Source organism: Electrona antarctica (genome assembly GCF_951216825.1).
Source record: "Electrona antarctica genome assembly, chromosome: 9".
NCBI classification, from domain to species: domain Eukaryota; kingdom Metazoa; phylum Chordata; class Actinopteri; order Myctophiformes; family Myctophidae; genus Electrona; species Electrona antarctica.
The window spans coordinates 51,602,701-51,622,227 of NC_136790.1; the positions used below are offsets into that span (position 1 = coordinate 51,602,701).

General features: G+C 43.4%; 1 protein-coding gene across 1 annotated transcript; it reads left to right on the forward strand.

Annotated features, from left to right (window-relative positions):
* Positions 1–4,688: 4,688 nt before the first annotated feature.
* LOC306929249 (uncharacterized protein) lies at positions 4,689–19,195 on the forward strand (the record flags this gene model as incomplete). Its single annotated transcript, XM_079509691.1, has 9 exons — positions 4,689–4,752; positions 5,552–5,667; positions 7,175–7,241; positions 8,866–9,003; positions 9,461–9,538; positions 10,176–10,229; positions 10,979–11,191; positions 12,235–12,510; positions 19,170–19,195. 9 exons carry the CDS (start codon positions 4,689–4,691, stop codon positions 19,193–19,195), a joined length of 1,032 nt encoding a protein of 343 aa, XP_079365817.1.
* Positions 19,196–19,527: the final 332 nt, after the last annotated feature.

Below are 19,527 nucleotides of genomic sequence, written 5' to 3' on the forward strand. Positions count from 1 at the left end.
AATGAATGAATAAAAATAAGACCATTACTTTCCATCAAAAGCAAACTGTCCTATAAAAACTGTTCAAACTGTCCAAATTGTAAAATATTATAAGAGAGACCAAAAAAATACCTGATATAACCATCATAGATCAGCTATTTTCCCAATATTTATCTGTGGAACCGAGTAAACGAAATGTAATGCCTCAAGTGCTCGTCAGGGTGGGAGGTCCCAGTTCAAATAGGATTCTTTTTGAGGGTCGTGGCCTGGAAAGTTTGAGAACCACTAGACGGGATTTGGGCTAATAACGGCCATAGCCACTTGCCCAAATGTGCTCGTGCCCCCCTGGTGGCAAAAGTTATTAATATATATTGTTTGGGTCAATTGTAACTTCATACTCATTTATAATAATAATAATAATAATAATACATTTTATTTATAACGCACTTTACATTTGAAACAAATCTCAAAGTGCTACAACAAGAAGAAGAATAAGAACAATAATCTTAAAATAATGCATGAATTAAATAAAATGACTAAAAAAGCACATTTCATGGTATACTGCTAAAAGGATTAAAAGCACACCGGGCAACTAATGGTCCAGCTGGCCAAATGCCTTGTTAAAAATAAATGTCTTAAGTCCCCTTTTAAAAGCGTCCACGGATTGTGGTGCTCTCAGGTGGTCGGGGAGGGCATTCCACAGCCGAGGAGCAGCTGAACAGAAGGCCCGGTCCCCCATGGTGCGGAGTTTTGTTTTGGTGGTTTTGAGTGTGTTAGAATTTCCAGAGCGGAGGGAGCGGGTGGAGGCTGGGGGTTCAATGAGTTCCTTCAGATAGGAAGGGGCGTTGCTGTGGATGCACTGATGGGTGAGGAGGCAGACCTTGTATTCTATCCTGGAGGAGACGGGAAGCCAGTGAAGGGAATGGAGTATGGGTGTGATATGATCATATTTCCGCACTCTCACCAGGATCCTAGCAGCACTGTTCTGGATGTACTGGAGCCTCTGGATGCTCTTGCTAGGGATCCCGGTGAGAAGTGCGTTGCAGTAGTCAAGCCTTGAGGAGACAAAGGCGTGAACAAGTTTTTCTGCATCTGGCAGGGTGAGTGTGGGACGGAGTCTGGCTATGTTTCGGAGGTGAAAGAATGAGGTTTTGCAGAGGTGTTTGATGTGAGGGTCAAAGGTCAGTTGGGGGTCCATTTTTACACCCAAGTTGGTGACTACAGGTGAGAGGGGGAGGTCCTGGGTGGAGAAGGTGATGCTGGTTATTGGGGATGATTTGACCTGGTGTGGGGTGCCGATGAGAATGGCCTCTGTCTTGGAGCTGTTGAGTTGGAGAAAGTTGTCAGTCATCCACGCCTTTATCTCCTCAAGGCAGGTGGTCAGTGTGGATGATGGTGATGATGGTGATGACAGGGGGGCAGAGGGGGGTGGGACTGTCCTGAGGTAGAGTTGGGTGTCATCAGCGTAGCAGTGGTAGGATATCCCATGCCGACTGATGACACGACCAAGGGGGAGCATATAGAGAGTGAAAAGGGTGGGGCCGAGGACGGAACCTTGGGGTACGCCGCAGGTGACAGGGTGTGAACGTGAGTGAACACCTCCCAGGGAAACGCGCTCGGTTCTGTCCGTGAGATATGAGGTGAACCAGTTTAGTGCAGTGTCGGTGAGTCCTATAGTGGAGTGGAGTCGGTTGAGGAGGATGGTATGGTCGACTGTGTCAAATGCGGCTGACAAGTCCAGGAGGATGAGGAGGGAGGGGGAGCCGTTATCAGCTGCCATCAGCAGGTCGTTGGTGACTCTGACCAGTGCTGTTTCTGTGCTGTGGGCTGAGCGGAATCCTGACTGAAATTTGTCAAAGAGGTTATTGTTTTTTAGGTGTTGTTGAAGTTGAGCAGCTACTACCTTTTCCAGTACCTTGGAGAGGAAGGGCAGGTTGGAGATGGGCCTGTAGTTGGCATGAACTTCCGGGTCAAGAGTGGGTTTTTTCAGGAGAGGTGTAATGATGGCTGATTTTAAGGCAGGTGGAACACAGCCGGCTTGGAGGGAGAGGTTGATGACTGTGGTGATGAGGGGGCTTATGGCAGTAATGTGGGTTTTTAACAGTGCTGTGGGGAAGGGGTCAAGGGCGCATGTTGATGGTTTCATCTTGGAGATGATGGCCTCAACCTGGTGTTGTGAGATGTTGGCAAAGCAGTGGAAAGGCTGGGGGATCCCTGGCAGTGGGGTGACAGACAGGGAAGTTGAAGTGGAGGAGTGCGATAGGGTGGAGCGGATGTTATTGACTTTTGACCTGAATGAGTCTAGGATGCTGTTGCATAGGCTACTGATTTATATTTTTCATTTCATCCATGCTTTGTAATGAATGTTTTGCAACATTACATGATTGACATTGACATGACTCACATGCTGATTGGCTATAGTATGCTCCAAAATGAGTAGAATAAATCAAATAGTCTCTAGAAAAATAAGTACTTGTCTTGCATATTTAGTTGTTTCTATTCTATAACTTAGCCATTGGGTTCTCATAGGCTATTATAGATTATACTGTTAGACTGTTTTCTGCCCCCTGAATGTCGTAATGGCTCTGTAGGCTTGAGGAGGGGAAAAAGGGGGGTGATTGACAGGCGGGACAGCCAATCGCCGGGTCCACCCGGGTTTTAGTTTTAGACACATGGGATCCGCTCCGAAGGTAACAAGACAACTCACCCTTTTTCCACCTCCAAGTGAGTTGTCCGGACATCTCACCCCGAAAGTCCGGACAACTCACCGGACAACTCACCAGACAGCTCACCCCGGTGAGACGTCTTCACTTTCGGGGTGAGTTGTCTTCACTTTCGGGGTGAGTTGTCTCGGGGTGAGAGTTGAGTGTTTGGCTGTTTGCGCAAAGAGTGTCTGAGCTCTTTTTTTATAGTTGACTGAATACGTACCCTTTGAGCTCTTTTATATAAGAAGAGCTCAAACACAACACTCTTGTCTTGTCCGTCTTTTCCCTTTACCAACCCTCCTAACTCGCCCCAGCTGAAAGTACAAATAAAGAGCAACATTTTTTTTGGCAAGTGTTTGACAGTGTGCGGGTTACTTCCAAAAACAAACTGGCCAGGCTCCTTTTCAATCAATCAATCATTTACATTTTACACGCACACTAAAATAATACAAAAATAAAAAACAAACTATGCCGTACCTGGAATCAAATCAATTCAAATTGTGCCCCTTCTGGGCACAGGTCTCCACCAGGAGGATAGGAGTGTGTGATGTTTAGGAGTAATATAAATATGGTGTGTGTGTGTGTGTGTGTGTGTGTGTGTGTGTGTGTGTGTGTGTGACACGGCTTGGCCTGTTGTAGCGCCACCATGAGGCTGAATATGCATGCACAGTTTCACCGCAACCGGACGCTGCGTTGAGTAGTTGTGGTGATTTGTACAAAGCGGGCACAAAGCGGGCTACTCCTGAAAAGTTTAGAAGCCAATCGTAGGCAATGAAGGTGGATTAGGAGAAATCAAACAAACCCGTCTTGATCACATGACTATGGAGAGCATGTGTACCGATTTGCGTGAAATTTGGATAACATCTGAAGGAGTAATATTAGAAAATGTGTTTTACATATGTCGGCCTCCTGGTGGCGCTATAAAGAGCAGATGTGAAAAATTCCAGGCAAAGGTTTTTCCTTGGCCTCTAGGGAGTTGGCATACAAAGTTATCCACAAATCCGTGCAGTTGGAGGTAAAAACACTTTTCGGCCAGTTATAGTGCCACCATGAGGCTGAGTTGAAAATGTTCATGTGGCATTTCTTCCTCGGCCTAGTGGGAAAGTGCGTGCGCAATTTCACGGAAATCACACGATGTGTTCATGATTTGCAGCATTTTGTTTGAAACTGAGCACTCCTGCGAACTTTGGAAGCCAATCTTAGCCAATCAGGATGGAGTCTGAGAAATCTGAAAGACCCGTTTCGTTGAATGCTTAAGAGAGACTGTGTACCAATTTGCGTGATGTTTGGACAAAATCTGTAGGTGTACTGTCCAAAAACTTGTTTTGCACAAAGCGGCCTCCTGGTGGCGCTATATCAGGCCGTTCTGACAAATTTGGGGCAGAGGTTCATTGTTGGCATCCAGGGAGTGTGTGTGCAAATTTGGCATCGACCGGGTTAACGGTGCCGGAGATTAGCTGTTCACGGACGGACGGACGGACACACGGACGGACGGACGGAGTGCAAAACATACTCTCTCCCCATGCCTTCGGCCTGGTGGAGACAAACATACTCTCTCCCCATGCCTTCGGCAAAACATACTCTCTCCCCATGCCTTCGGCCTGGTGGAGACAATAAATTAAATCATGTTTACTAAAGGGCAGATGAGTAAGGCTGGGACCGAGGCTAACTAAAGGGGCAGGATAGGGCGAGGGACACGTCAATCATACTGAAAACGACCAATGGGAGCGTTGGTTGAGAGCAGCAGGCCACTCCTCCCGTGAAGAAAATAGCAGACCTACAAGCTCACTGGGCGTCGCGTACGACGTACCAGTGAGCTTGTAGGTCTGCTATTGACTTGGGACGTTTGGACCTGAGAGAGTGATTCGGTCAGTTTCGGTTTCTTTTTCCTACATATATCTTAGCAAGTCGGTACGCGATACGCGTTAAACTTAACAGACACAAATTATTGTACCGAGCTGTCTGTCTGTCAGTGACTCATTTTGAGTGGCACCTGTCACAATAATGTCAGACTTGTTGTTGAGAGAAATAAGAGGGGTTTCGCAGGATGCAGCTGCTGCTCTGCAAAGTAAGTATAACGACTGTATGACTGACTGAGTGAGAAACGATTGAATGGTGGAAGTATTAAATCCGTGGCTTGCATTCACTTTTATGATTTTTGAGTGGGAGCTGGGTGGCTGGGTGGGTGGGTGGTCTGAGCACGAAAACAGCATGGTTGGTTTTCACCACCTGTGCGCAACCTGACACACACACACACACACACACACACACACACACACACACACACACACACACACACACACACACACACACACATATTAACTGTATGGTGATTTCGGGTGTAAAGTACCAGTACAGTACAGTTACAGTACAGTACAGTAACAGAGAGAGAGATAGTGTTAGAACTAATAGGAAATTAGGAACTGAAATTGGAACGATACGAATTGGAACGATACAGAGAACCAATAGAGGGGAGTTGCACCACTCAGTTCACACGGGTGTGATTTTTTAAAATTTGTATACATTTTATGAATTGCTGTCACGGTCACCTGACAGTCGAGCTGACACATGATGATGATGTTGAGGGCACGTGTGTGTGCGTGTCTGGAATCTGGAATTCCATAATTCTAAGTAATGTGTGCTCATCCTGCTCTCCCAGTTGTAATAGTATGGTATGAAAATATACAACACGTGTGTGTGTGTGTGTGTGTGTGTGTGTGTGTGTGTGTGTGTGAGAGAGAGAGAATTTCCTAGTCCTATTCACAAGATAAATGGTTGTTTTATTGTGTGAGTGTGTGTGTGTGTGTGTGTGTGTGCGTGTGTGTGTGTGCGTGCATTTTGCGTGGCCGTGCGTGTGTGTGTGTTAGAGGCAGGTTTCGTCAGTGACACTGACATCAGGTCGCTGACCAGACAGGACCTGAACGAGTTGTTTCCTGGAGCACAGCAACTCCGACTGAGGAAGACCATCGGTGACATCATACAGGTCCGTGTCCCCTCTCTATGACCTCATACAGGTCTGTCCCATCTCTATGACATCATATGGGTCTGTCTTGTGCACAGACATAAACGTAGACGCCCTTTCCGGCTCTGGAGCGTATGCGTGCTCAAGGGAGGGCAAAACTTTGCCGAGATTCCTTGCGAAGCCCCGCGGAAGCATGAGCGTGCGTCACAGAGTGCATGTTATATAATAGGTACAAGCATTCCTTTGTCCCTCTGTCAATCACACTCCTTAACGGAGTCCTTGCAGAGGACCAGAGGACCAGACATGGTAGGGGTCGAAGGTTATGAGGTGATGTTCTTCCTCTTTTGCACTAGGTATGTTGGTGTGTGGTTGAACGGGTCACTGTGTGCCTCTGTTGTCGTGTCGTTGAACCTTGATCCACTGAAATGAATAGCGGGGGGGGGGGGGGGGAAGGGGGTTGTCGCTCCGGTTCAGTCTCTATCCTTTTAATACTCTATGGTGTGAACTGTGAACGCAATATAATATGACGGGTATGTGTCCCCTCTCTATGACCTCATACAGGTCTGTGTCCCCTCTCTATGACCTCATACAGGTCTGTGTCCCCTCTCTATGACCTCATACAGGTCTGTGTCCCCTCTCTATGACCTCATACAGCTCTGTCCCCTCTCTATGACCTCATACAGGTCTGTGTCCCCTCTCTATGACCTCATACAGCTCTGTCCCCTCTCTATGACCTCATACAGGTCTGTGTCCCCTCTCTATGACCTCATACAGGTATGTGTCCCCTCTCTATGACCTCATACAGGTCTGTGTCCCCTCTCTATGACCTCATACAGGTCCGTGTCCCCTCTCTATGACCTCATACAGGTCCGTGTCCCCTCTCTATGACCTCATACAGGTCTGTGTCCCCTCTATGAACTCATACAGCTCTGTCCCCTCTCTATGACCTCATACAGGTATGTGTCCCCTCTCTATGACCTCATACAGGTCTGTGCCCACTCTCTTATGACATCATACAGCTCTGTCCCCTGTCTGTGTGGGGTCAGCGAGCGTCATTATTCCGACGTCGCGTTGGTACGACTCGCCCCATTACTAACCCTATCCCATAGATTTGCGTAGCCAGACAACTATTCCACAATCTCTGCTTTATAGAGTCTGTAACTACAATCCGGTTTCCTTTCACAAAAAAAAAAAAAAAAAAAAAATATATATATATATATATATATATATATACACACACATATATATATATATACATACATGCTTCGATTATTACATTATACATCCGTCTCACAGTCGAATCTATCTATAATGAAACTATGTGTATACACTATACTCAGTGCTGTCTACATAAAATCCTATCTAAATTACATAAGCTTAGCCTTTGCATACGCCTGTAAGGTGGTCGAGGGCAAGTGCTACGGTAATAAGTGCTACTACGGGTAGCACCGATGATGGAGTCACGTGTGTGCAAAACTGTGCATTTCTGTACATTTATGTGCGTGTTTTGTTTTGTGTTCTATTGTAGAATGCAAAGCCAATAGACGCTGTCTTAAGGGAGCTGTTGGATTTCATCCCAGATGATTGTGTTAAAGGTAACGTCTAACACAGTACATCTTTCATTAACCAGTTATTTCCAGTTCCATAGACTGTGTATTTCCTAAGAGCAGAGATCATCAATTGTGCCGCTTTCTTTACTCTCAATAATATCCACCTCTCTTTTTTTTGGTTTATTTGTGGTTTAATTCTGTGAATCAGTGGTTCTCAACCTTTTCAGGCCGCGACCCCCCCCCCCCCCCCCCCGCCAAAAAAAAGAAGAAAAAAATCCTATTTGAACTTGTAATTGTAGGAGTTGTGGCGTTACATTTTGTTGTGAAAATAGCCGATCTACACGCTCACATGGGGCGGCAGTGGCTCAGGGGGTGAGAGAACAAACTCCTCCAGAGTTAGTGAATCCCTAATTGCTCCCGATGAGCAGATGGATGGTTGCCTCTGCCAATATTATGGGACTTGGCTGTTGTTTTTATTACAAATGAACTCTCTATTGATGACTCCTCCTTTTTGACAAAATTCTCTGTAAATGGTGCATTTAGAGAGCACCTTCATCCAAGGCGCTAGATTGTGCATTACATTCACACACACACATTCATTCATAGGAAACCATGCAACCAACTTGTTCAGAGTCTTGCTCAAGGACACTTCAGCACAAACTCAGGGGGAGCCCTGGATTGAACTGGCAACTGGCAACTCTAACCCTGAGCCACTGCCGCCTCTGTAAATCCATATCTCACTGAGCAATACACCTATAGATTGATAGATAGATAGTGATACAGTAGATCAATACACCTATAGATCGATAGTCAGTCAAAAACGTTTTTCTTTACTGGAGGCACGCACAGCTCACAGGAGCAAGCCAGCTGACCACACGGATTAAAGTTCTCAGTCGCTACGACTTGATTTCAACAATTTAATTTCCTTTAATTTTAGCTTTTATTTAAACTCAGATGACAGTTGAGCGGCAGGCCCTCATTTTCAAGTAATATTTCTCTCCCTGCCTCTTGAACGATTGCTTTAATTTTTGGAGTAATCAGTAATGTATACGGTAGACAAGCCACATGTATTTATTTACAATGTATTTGTTTTCAATCTATCTCAGTGCTGTAACCAGACGGAATTCCATAATTAATTATACCCTGTGCGGCATGTGCACGTATAGGCTATACACGCTCGTGCGTGGTCAATGGTTGAAATGATTTGCAGGCGGTATACGCTATTTCCCCCCAAAAACGTTGGCACGGCGTGCTACATATACTGTAGCGCAGGGGTTCTCAACGTTTTTGGCAACGTCTCGGGACCCCCGCCCCGCCCCCTCCCAACTCCCAATATAAATTGACTGCTACAATAACCTTAATAAAAGAGACAATACACCATAAATAAATACTGAAACCAGATATAATCATTAGGGAAGGTGTATGCATGTGTACTATATGTAAACTCTTCATTTCCATTTTCCAGCCATTTCATTTTTTTATAATTTGGGGACCCCCCAAAATAATTTGGCGACCCCCCCGATGGGTCACGACCCACGGGTTGAGAACCCCTGCTGTAGCGTATAACGGTAGACTACACTACACTACTGAGTTATCTGGCTGAACTGAACTGTGTTCCTTTTCCTGTCATGTTCTGTGTTGCTATTCTTCTCTCTCTGCTCCTCTCCAGCGGCCCTCGCTAAGAATGGCATTCTGAATGACTACCTGTTCATCTTGAGGGACATGAACACCAAAGTGGAAAGCGTCCACTCCTTCCTCGAAGCGCACATTGGCCTGTTTGAGGAGTACACCGAAAAGCAAGAGAAAGGTTAGGATCTTTTTATTTTTTACGATTTATTTGGGGGATTTTATGTCTTTATTGATACGACAGTAGGCTTCTTGCTGACAGGAAATGGGGAGAGAGAGATGTGGGGGGATTACACGTAGCAAAGGTCGTCAGGATTCGAACCCGCGACATGCTGTCAGGCAGCAGCCTAGGTGCCCGGACTGCTACCCTATAGCCATCCGGGCCAGGTTAGCATAATTAAGTATGGTTGATATTTTAGTAGGATTGAATGTAATTCTGCCTTTAGATTTTAGATTTCACCCATTTATGCAAACAAATTATTATGTTATTTTGAAGACGTCGTGAAGCAACATTATATCTACTTTGAAAGGTTAGCATCATTAAGTGAGATTGCTATTTTAGTAGGATTGAATGTAATTTTGCCTTTAGAATTGTACCCATTTATGCAAACAAAATAATGTTGCATTACTTTTGTCAGCTCGACCAGCAAGTTTCAGTGTTGATTGTGCCCCGGTCGAGGGCCACTCCTACGGCCGAACTGATGACCACGTTCAAGGTAAGGTCATTTCCAACTAAAAAATAAATACATTTTGCATATCTTCCTACTGTATGTAATGCCTAATTTGCATATTTAAACATGTAAGATTTGAGAAAACTACATCATTGTCTTTGTGTAAGTAATCAACTGGGGAAGTTTCATGGTGATAACAATCTAATATAGGTATGGTTTTGCCCACTCAATTCATAATTATTAACGTTCCAATTTTGGAGCTCTGGCTCATGGACTAAGAACCAAAAAGAACTGAACCGGTTCCCAACGGTGGAAAAGGGGCCCCAGTGTCACGGGCAAACCCTCCTCACCAAAACTAGGATTTAGATAATTAAAATTTGGAGGCAAATGATTAGGCAAAATGTTTAGTTTTTTGTATTGTATGTTTTTCTTGATTCAAGATAGCTAGGGGCAGTTGAAATGTATTTCTTATACATTTTGGGCCCGGCCCATAAACGTTGGGTGGATTTGAGAACTATGTCATGTTATTTTGAAGACTCAGTCATGAGCAAAAGTTAGCATTAGCATGAAAGGTTAGCATTAGCATCATTAAGTGATATCGATATTTTAGTAGGATTGAATGTAATTTTGCTTTTAGAATTTCACCCATTTATGCAAACAAATGTTACATTACTTTTGTCAGCCCGAGGTGTTGAGCCATGGTGTGCCCCGGTCGAGCGTCAGTCCCACGGTCAAGGTAAGGCCATTTGTCCTGGGTTCGATTCCCGCTGTGGGCGTGTTCCCTCCTCCGCGTCATCAGTGCCCTACCCGAGGTGGGGTTGGCGAAAGGGCCTTTCTGTGTGGAGTTTGCATGTTCTCCCCGTGTCCCCTAGGGTAGGTACCCTCACAAAAACATGCAGTAATCCTGGTCTCTAAAACTACCTCCCCCTGGCCAGCCAAGGCGCCTAATGGAGGGGAAAGGAACTGGTCGGAATAACGTGTTCTTTCCACGCGCTACGTCCGGCCAGGGAAATTCCCCCCTGTCAGGTGAAAAGAAGCAGCTTGGACTCCTCATGCATAGAAGGAGGCATGATATCAGTCCGCTGCCCCCCCCCAGGTTGGCAGAGGAAGGCCATTTGCAATAAAAAAAACATTCTGCATGTGGGATTTTTACCCAGGGTAAATTCGGTGATAAACTTGAAATGGATGTAAATCGTCTCCTGAAACCTCCAAAACCGTCACTTTTCAGGATTCAAATTCGAAAATAGCAAAAGTAGATCTACACGCTCAACACGCGTCGCTTCGCACCACGTTTTCGAGCTTGCCGATCTCCTACTTTTGATGCTTTTGTGTGACGTGTAGTGTGATCAAGAAGGGCCTAAATTTGCGAAAAACTAAAAAGTTTGAATACCGAGTTAAGAAATGTCTGCTTGACAGCGATGAAATGTACGATAGGTTTGGTACTACCTCCAAATGTGTCTCCCTGAAACAGTGTTCCATTTTCAGGAAGCGTCGCAGCTCAGAGCACGGTGAGGGTCAAAGCGATTGTAAAAGGTCAAACCTTCGACTGTCACCGCACTCTGTTGCAACGCGTGAGGCAGCTGGGTGGACTTCACGTAGACGAGACCGACAGAGGCCCGAATGTCGTCATCGTCTTCTGCCCGGTGTCATCGCGCAACATGACAGACATTGAGGCAGCAATGAAGGACGTCGTCCCAGGTAATAGCATATAGGCTTTGTTTTTTTTATTGAATTTCACTCGCCATCTGTCTGTTGCATTCTCCTCCTGCACAGTGAGATTCAGAGTTAATTCAACATATCTCGTTATCACATAAGCATGTGTGTATGAATTCATGCGAGTCAAGAAACTCAACCCATTGGCTTCATGGATGCAAAATTATGGATTCCACCAAGGTTATAAGAAGACCCACCCTACCTGATTGGCTTCCTGGCAGGCAAAGTTTTACTCAGGTTAAGGTTAAGGTTAGGCATAGCTTTACTGAGGTTATGGTTGTAAAAGAATAAGTACTTGCATCGACTCTGTATCTGTAATTCTGTGTGCATATTCCACATAACTTGATGGCAAAAAATAAATAAATAAACATACAGAAAGGTTAGTGTTTTGTTCCATCCATACAATAAATGCATTCCTTTTGTTTTGAACACTAGAGAGCGAGTGGAATGGAATTACGGACATCACAGAAAAACCCGGCATAACCTAAAGCCCAAACCACACCAGTGGGTTGTTTTTCTTTGTGTGCTCTGTGCTGCTTCAATTCATTATCTGCCCCAGACCAGTACACTACTGCAGCTAATCTAGTGTTGCCAGATTTTGCTGTGTCTAGGCTATGTTTTACCATTACCATTTTGTCTTAAGCCCTTAACCACACCAAAGGGTCGAGACGGTTTTAGCGTTGTCCCTACGGTGTGATATGTCCTGTTGCACGTTGACGCACGTCGTCCCACGTTGTCCCAAGTGATTCAACACATGGAATTCAATGGCCCAAACCGCACCAAAGTGTCACCATGCAACCCCTTGCAACCGTTTGGACCCAAGGAGTTGCATGGTGACCCTTTGGTGTGGTTAGGGCTTTAGTGTTCAAAAACACAATTAAATCGTTAATCGCAATTATTTGTTTGACAATTTATCATCATGTAAAATGTCATAATTGTGACAGCCCTATGTACTCAAATTCTACTATAGTTACTTAGTTGATCTCGGTCATGGTTTCTCTCTCTCTCTCTCTCTTTCGTCTTCTCAGGAGGGGCGGCCGTCATCCTGGTGGTGATGCATCACACGCACGACGTCGATTACCCGAACATCGTGCGGTCGCTGGGCGGCGACCGCGGCTGGGACTTTGTCAACGTGCTCTACCACGAGACTGTGCCCGGCCTGCTGACGTGCGCGTGTAACGAGCAGGCGGTGGCACAGCTGCGCGGCGCGTTGCTGAAGCACAGCAGCGGTGTGAGCCCCGTTGCTGCTACTGCTGCTGCTGCTGCCAGTGTACCTGGTAGTAGCTATGGTGGAGGTAGCTCTGGTAAAACCAGTGTATCTAGTGGTAGCTATGGTGGAGGTAGCTCTGGTAAAACCAGTGTATCTAGTGGTAGCTATGGTGGAGGTAGCTCTGGTAAAACCAGTGTATCTGGTGATAGCTATGGTAGAGGTAGCTCTGGTAAAACCAATGAATATGGTAGCTACGGTGGAAGTAGCTCTGGTAAAACCAAAGGTGGTGGCAGCGGTGGCGGTGGTGTTCTCGGATGGTTTACTGGTAGGCCGTGAGCCAGGACCCCAAATCTGGGGTCATCGGTACCATCGGGCCGACTAAGCCTCATAGTGATTTTTGGGAAGGTATACATGTCTAGAATTAGAAAATATGTGATAGCATTGCAGTGGTGGTAGCTTTCTGTGTGTTATCACTCCGTTTATAACCACATGCCAAAACACAATTTTCAAAATCCGAATGAAGTATTCTACTTCAAACTGATGGTTCTCTCTCATTATTGATCATTTATCTTTGAAGAATGGTTGGGATACAGCTCAGACAATATATTTCTCTGAAAAGTTGTTAAAATTAGCATATCTAGAAATATTGTAATTATCTATTACAGGAGAGACAACATGAGACGTACTTCTGTTTTCATGAAAGATGTAGCACAAAGGATCCTAACATAAATTCTAAGGAAATGTTTTATGAAATTCAATAAACTAAATTCTAAGGAAATGTTTTATGAAATTCAATAACCTAAATATAGTGCAAGTGTACAGTGTAAGTAATGCATAAGATAACTTTCCGTTCACCAATACATACAGTACCTTAATATTACCTTTTAGTCTTCTATCTGTTCAATACTAAACCTAATAATGTTGTTTTTTGTTTGTTTTGATTTGTATTTGGGGACAATTTTAGCTTGGTTGCCCAAACTGGCAATTTGCATAATCCAAAAAGGCCACTGAGCAGCGAGCAGCTCATTGCATTTTCATACTGTATGTATAGAACTAGAATTTCGCGGGCCTTCGGCCAGCTCATCCTAGCTTGCACGCGTCGCCAAGGGGGGCATACTCATGCTGTACTCTTCTGTACTGTACTCTACTGTACTGTACTATACTCTACTGTACTGCTCTACTGTACTCTACTGTACTGTACTCTACTGATCTGCTCTACTGTACTGTACTGCTCTACTGTACTGTACTGTACTGTACTGTACTGTACTGTACTGTACTGTACTGTACTGTACTGTACTGTACTGTACTGTACTGTACAGTACTGTACTCTACTGTATGGTACTCTACTCTACGGTTCTGTACTGTACTGTACTGTACTGTACTGTACTGTACTGTACTGTACTGTACTGTACTGTAAGCGAGTTGCAGTGGTTTTTTTGTAAGGATTTCACTGCGCAAAGAGTGTAGAGTGTCGGTGTGTATAACACCGAGGATGTTAACGGAGGAACGCTCCCGAAAGGGTTAATGCCACTTTTCTGTTGTATAAGTAAGATGCATTCCTGAAGCTATTTTTTTTTAATGGCTAAATTTGACCTATGGGAGAACAACAAATAGAAACAACTTGATGAGCGTTCATGATTCACTTAAAAAAAACATCACAAGAACTGGTATTTGTAATAATAGTATAAAGGCTCATTCATAGTCTGGATTTTCGGTGGTGAGGTGACCACCGAACTACAACATAATGTCACAAGCCGCGGTGAAGAGCAAACCACCGCCACCGCCCCAGCCCTTCTCTCTGTTTTTACTCACCACCGCTCAACATTATTTCAGCTCCGGTGTTCACCTCACCACTGGAGCGGTGGTCACCCCACCACTGAAAATCCAGACTATGAATGAGCCTTAACATACTATGATAATATTTATCTTTTGCAACTACATTCAATATCTGTAAGCTTCAACTCATAATCAGGATCATAAAATCAACCCACCACATGGCCCTAGCCCTCCTGACTGGCAGCATTATCTTTCCCAAATCCTGGTCTACCTCATCGTTAAAATCCTCTTTATCAACATTTCTCATTTGTAGCTTGAACATTTCATCAGGTGTCAGATCACCCTTAGCAAAATGTGGATGTCCCATCCAAATTGTGTGACATCAGCCAAATTAACTTTCAAGTTGAGCTTGGTGGTCTGCCACATTCCACTTGGATATGAGGTTGCACAGGACTGTCCCATTATAATGCTCTGTACTTTATACTATAGGTCCACCCGATACACCCCAATACACCAACAAGACAAGCACATCAGTTTATTCACTGAGCATGCGTATCACCCTGCATCAGGGACATAATGATGCCTGCCTCATCATGACCAAATGCAGTATCCATCATCATCATCATTACAAGGACCACGGCAGTGCTTCTTTCCTCTATTCAACAATAGAACATCACTTTGGGTTTGGTATGGACACCATCTTGGATTTGGCAATACATAATTACCTGATGATAATTTCACTTTCACTGATTCAGCCACCCTAAAACCCCAAATAATGATTAATTAGTACTAGTTTTATATAGCCATTTTAAGCTCCTGGCAGCCATATTGGATTACATCTCGAAAATGGCGCCTTTCCAGAACATATGTATATATTCCTAGATTTTCAGTATATTCTTAAGCATGCCTAGAGGTACCAGAACCAATTGGAAAAACCTTTTCTATCATTTTTTTGGTGGTGTATTACTATATGTTTTTCATATTGACCCATGTAAATTTCGCCTAGTGTTATAAAATAAAATGCATGATAGCACTGATAAAGCTACCACTGGTGCAATGCTATCACATATTTTCTAACTCTAGACATGTATACCTTCACAAAAATCACTATGAGCCTTAGTCGGCCCGATGGTACCGACCAACCCCCCTGGCTCACGGTCTATGGTGGTAAATGATAAACTCAGGAGCTCCTTTTTTTTTTAACTTTCTGTGTTGTATGTGTCTATGGAGTTAACACTCCCAATCTTCCGCCGTAGTCTGAAAACCCACATTTTCAGACTCCATCATGGCCCATAGCACTTACCCTACCCCCTTAGATAGCACTTTTTAGACTTAGATAGCATTTGAAACAGACTTATAGCATGTCATGTAGACAGCACAATAATTGCATTGTATGTAGTCATAGCACTTCATAGTACATATGTACAGCATAGTATATGTATAGTTTATGTAGTGTCATTACTCATTATATAGATATGTTCTAGTTACGTTCTTAGCTTACGCATGTTTCATGATAAATGCATTTTATATATTACACTTTCTGTAATCTGTACACATTTTTTTATTTATTTTTATTGAATCTTCCTCCTAGTACTTACCTACTTAGTAACTGAGGTTTTTTTTTTGTAACCCTACAGCAGTGGTGCCCCGAAATAATCACAATCTTTGAACTGGGGAACAACACCCACCCACAACCCTGACAAGCACTTACATTTACATTTAGTTCCACAGATAAATATTGTGAAAATAGCTGATCTAAAAACGTCACTTTGTAGATCATCTATTTAAAAAATAAATACAAAATAAATACAAATAAATTGACAAAATGTTTGACCATTTTTGTAGTATAGGCTAGTTTGTTGATTACATTTGATGCAGTAATGGTGATAAGGTAACAATACAACTCACCCTTTTTCCAAGATGTCCGAACATCTCACCCCGAAAGTCCGGACAACTCACCAGACATATCACCGGGGTGAGTTGTCTTCACTTTCGGGGTGAGTTGAGTGTTTGGCTGTTTGTCTAATGTGTAACTATGATGAAAGCATGCCATATTGCTTTGCTATTCAGATGTAATTCAGTCAATAAGTAGGCCTATTAGAACTGTGATTGATTGATCATACATGTTATTTCACAGTATAGAATGGGTACATTTCAAACGAAAGCAGACCAAAAAGCAAGACTTGTTTACAGCAGGGTCTTCCAGTTTCAATTTATCAGAACATTAAGACGTAAAGATATACACTTCTATGAAAAGAACAGGAAATCATCATAAAGAACTAAATAAATAAAGGGAAAAAATGTATGCAGTAATGGAAAAAGGCGTGAATTTAGAAATGGTGACATTATAGTTCCTATTGGATATTGAAGTAGTCTATTTTATTGCATTTCTTTTTTGTCAAATCAAAACCCTCCCACCCATACTGCTCAGTGACACCGCATACTATAGAATAAGATGATAGAAAGCTCATGGAAAACATCTGAAAAGAAAATGGCGTACAGTCAACCATATCAATGGTATCCTGTCTATTAATTGTTTCTACTCAGGTAATGGACAAGGGGCAGCCAAACCTTATCAAACTGTCTCTCCCTGTTTCTCAGGAAATACCTTATTCTCTCAAGATGAAGTGTACTAGTCATTTAATTTAGCCAATGCTTAAATGCAGGAGCCTCCTACTTTTTCCAGTGCGTCAAAATTAGTTTTTTTGCTGTAATCAGACCATATGAGAAGAGTTGTTTCTGTGCTCTCGTCAACATAGGCATGGAGTCTGACAAACCCAGAATAATTAGTACAGGATCGGGGTCAATATGAATACTCAAAATATCAGAGAGCGTCTCAAATATCTTAATCCAGTATCTTTGTATCCGAGGGCAAAGGGCGAAGCTGTGAAGAAGATTTGCATCTATTGCATTACATTTGTCACAGTGCGAAGAAATATCTGGGAATATGTTATGTAATTTTAATTTGGAATAATGGAGTCTATGTATGACTCGAAACTGGATAAGGCAATGTCTGGAGTTGATAGAGCACGCATTCACTTCTTCAAGGCTGTCTTCCCAGAGCTCGTCTGAAATTGAAGTCCCCAGCTCATTTTTCCATGCCAACTTAATAGCTGATGTAGTAGGTTGGTTTGCCACTTGAAATGATTCACAAAGATGTGACACCTTCACGTCTGGTTCTATATTATTAAGAAGGAACTTATCTAGGGATAAAGGTGTAGCTCTCTCAAAAGTGGGAGAAAAGTTACGGATGTAGTTCCTAACATAGATATTATAAGAAATAGATGCCTCATTTGCCGCTGCAGTTCATTGGAGCGACGTGTATCCCAATGAAGGCGGAAGTGCAGTGCTGAAGGCTTTTTTATTTTATTTCTTTTAACAAATCTTTATAACAGTCATGACAATATACATTACAATACAAAACAAGACAAACAAACAAACACAAACAACAAAGTTATTAACAATACAACATCAGAGCCAGGGGGGATTAGATTACTAACAGAAAACATTAAAGAGTGAACACAAAGCAACAGTTCTCCGCAGCTTTCTTATTTAGAAGTGCTGAAGGCATTTGCTGAAGGCGACTGCGTCGCTGCCCAAGTGACGTCACTCATGTGACTCCTCCACGTCTCTCGCTGTCACTCAAGTGACTACTGGCCAATCACAGCGCGTCTTTTCCGGGACTTATGTTATGCACGCGGAAGCTTGTCAAGCTTCCGCTTTGCTTCCGCTAATGCTTTGCAAGGAATGTCGGGAAAATTGTGCCCTCAATGGTGACACGCGCCTCAGAGCCGGAAAGGGCGTCTATGTATATATGTCTGTGGTTCCTAACCTGTAGAAACTGTTGTGATATTAGCCCATGCACAGTACATCTTAGTCTATGTACTTGAACTTGAGATACAGTGTACTTGATATGTATTGTGTACTGCCGGTACTGTAGCATTCTTTATAGATAGGCTACGAGAGACATCTAGGCGACAGCAAGGTCAGCCTTGCTGCAGTAGGCACGTTCTTCTGTCTCCAGCACTATATATGTTTCATGTTTGTGTAATAAACTTTGTGAACCTTAGCGTGAGACTGTCTCGTGTCTCGTTAATTTGTTCTCCCGGGTACCCGCCGGCCGCCGCCGCAGTCGCCGTACCAAAGTAATACTTCAACAGGATTGTCACACACCACCCAGCCTGCACACACTACCTGTCTGTCAACCCAGACGAGGGTCCCGTACTTAGTTTACAACAGAAACCTAAATAAGTTACTCCTAGGGAGTCTATATTTTTCCTGCAGTTGAGCAAATGAGGCAAAAGTTTCACCTAAGTCACCAATAGGCCTATCTCACAGCATTTCCCCGCCCCCTTTTTACGCCCCCTTTTAGAGCTAGTGGTGTTATTTTTTTTTCCGGTCCATAGGCTTCCATGTTAAAAGAGGTATTTTCACAAGCCACAAACTACCGTTTTGTAAAGGTAAGGTTTATTCTACTTATTTGAGTTGTTATACCATTGTGTTTTCTTCATATTATTATCGGTCTTTGACATTTTAACATTAGGAAATGTACTTAGATTCTCCAGAGAAAAAAAGTGTAAATGCCTAATGTTAAATGACACCACTATCTACCGGAAGTGGGCGTGGAAAGCGGGCTGTGAGATAGGCCTATTGTGCGTAGACCCAAACCCTTCCACTGTGAAAACGTGTCATCCAGTTGGGATGGTGGAAATGAGGGTTTATCAGCTATAGGGAGCATACTGTGAATAACAAGGCATCCATTGTAAATGGATTTATCTAAGGTCAATATTATTGAACCCAAACAGTATGGGAGACATTTCTCCTGCTCCCATTGTAGCCAACGGGGAGGTTCAGCTGTGTTGTTTAACCAGGCCGAAATTGCTCTAACATTGGATGACCAGTAATCCAGGCAACAATCTGGCAGAGCAAGCCCACCAACCTGCTGATTTTTTGATCCTGTGTTTTTTGTACTCCCAGATAAAGGGAAGGACAATCGAGTCTAAGCGTTTGAAGAAGGACTTGGGTAGAAACACAGGGAGGCATTGGAAAAGGTACAACAGTTGGGGAAGAAACATCATTTTGAGTGTATTAACTATACCTATCAATGAAATAGGGAGCGATTTCCAAAATTCAGTGTTGTTTTTCAGTTTCACCAGCAGAGGGGGGTAGTTGGTTTTTAGTAATTTGGATACCTAGGTAGGTAAAGGTCTCCTGTGCAATTTTAATATTTATTGCATTTTAAGAACTTTACAACAACAACAACAATGTCTACTCCCCTAATGAACATTCTTCAGAAAGCAAAAGGCAATAACAGTACGTATTCCTCCGAACGTAC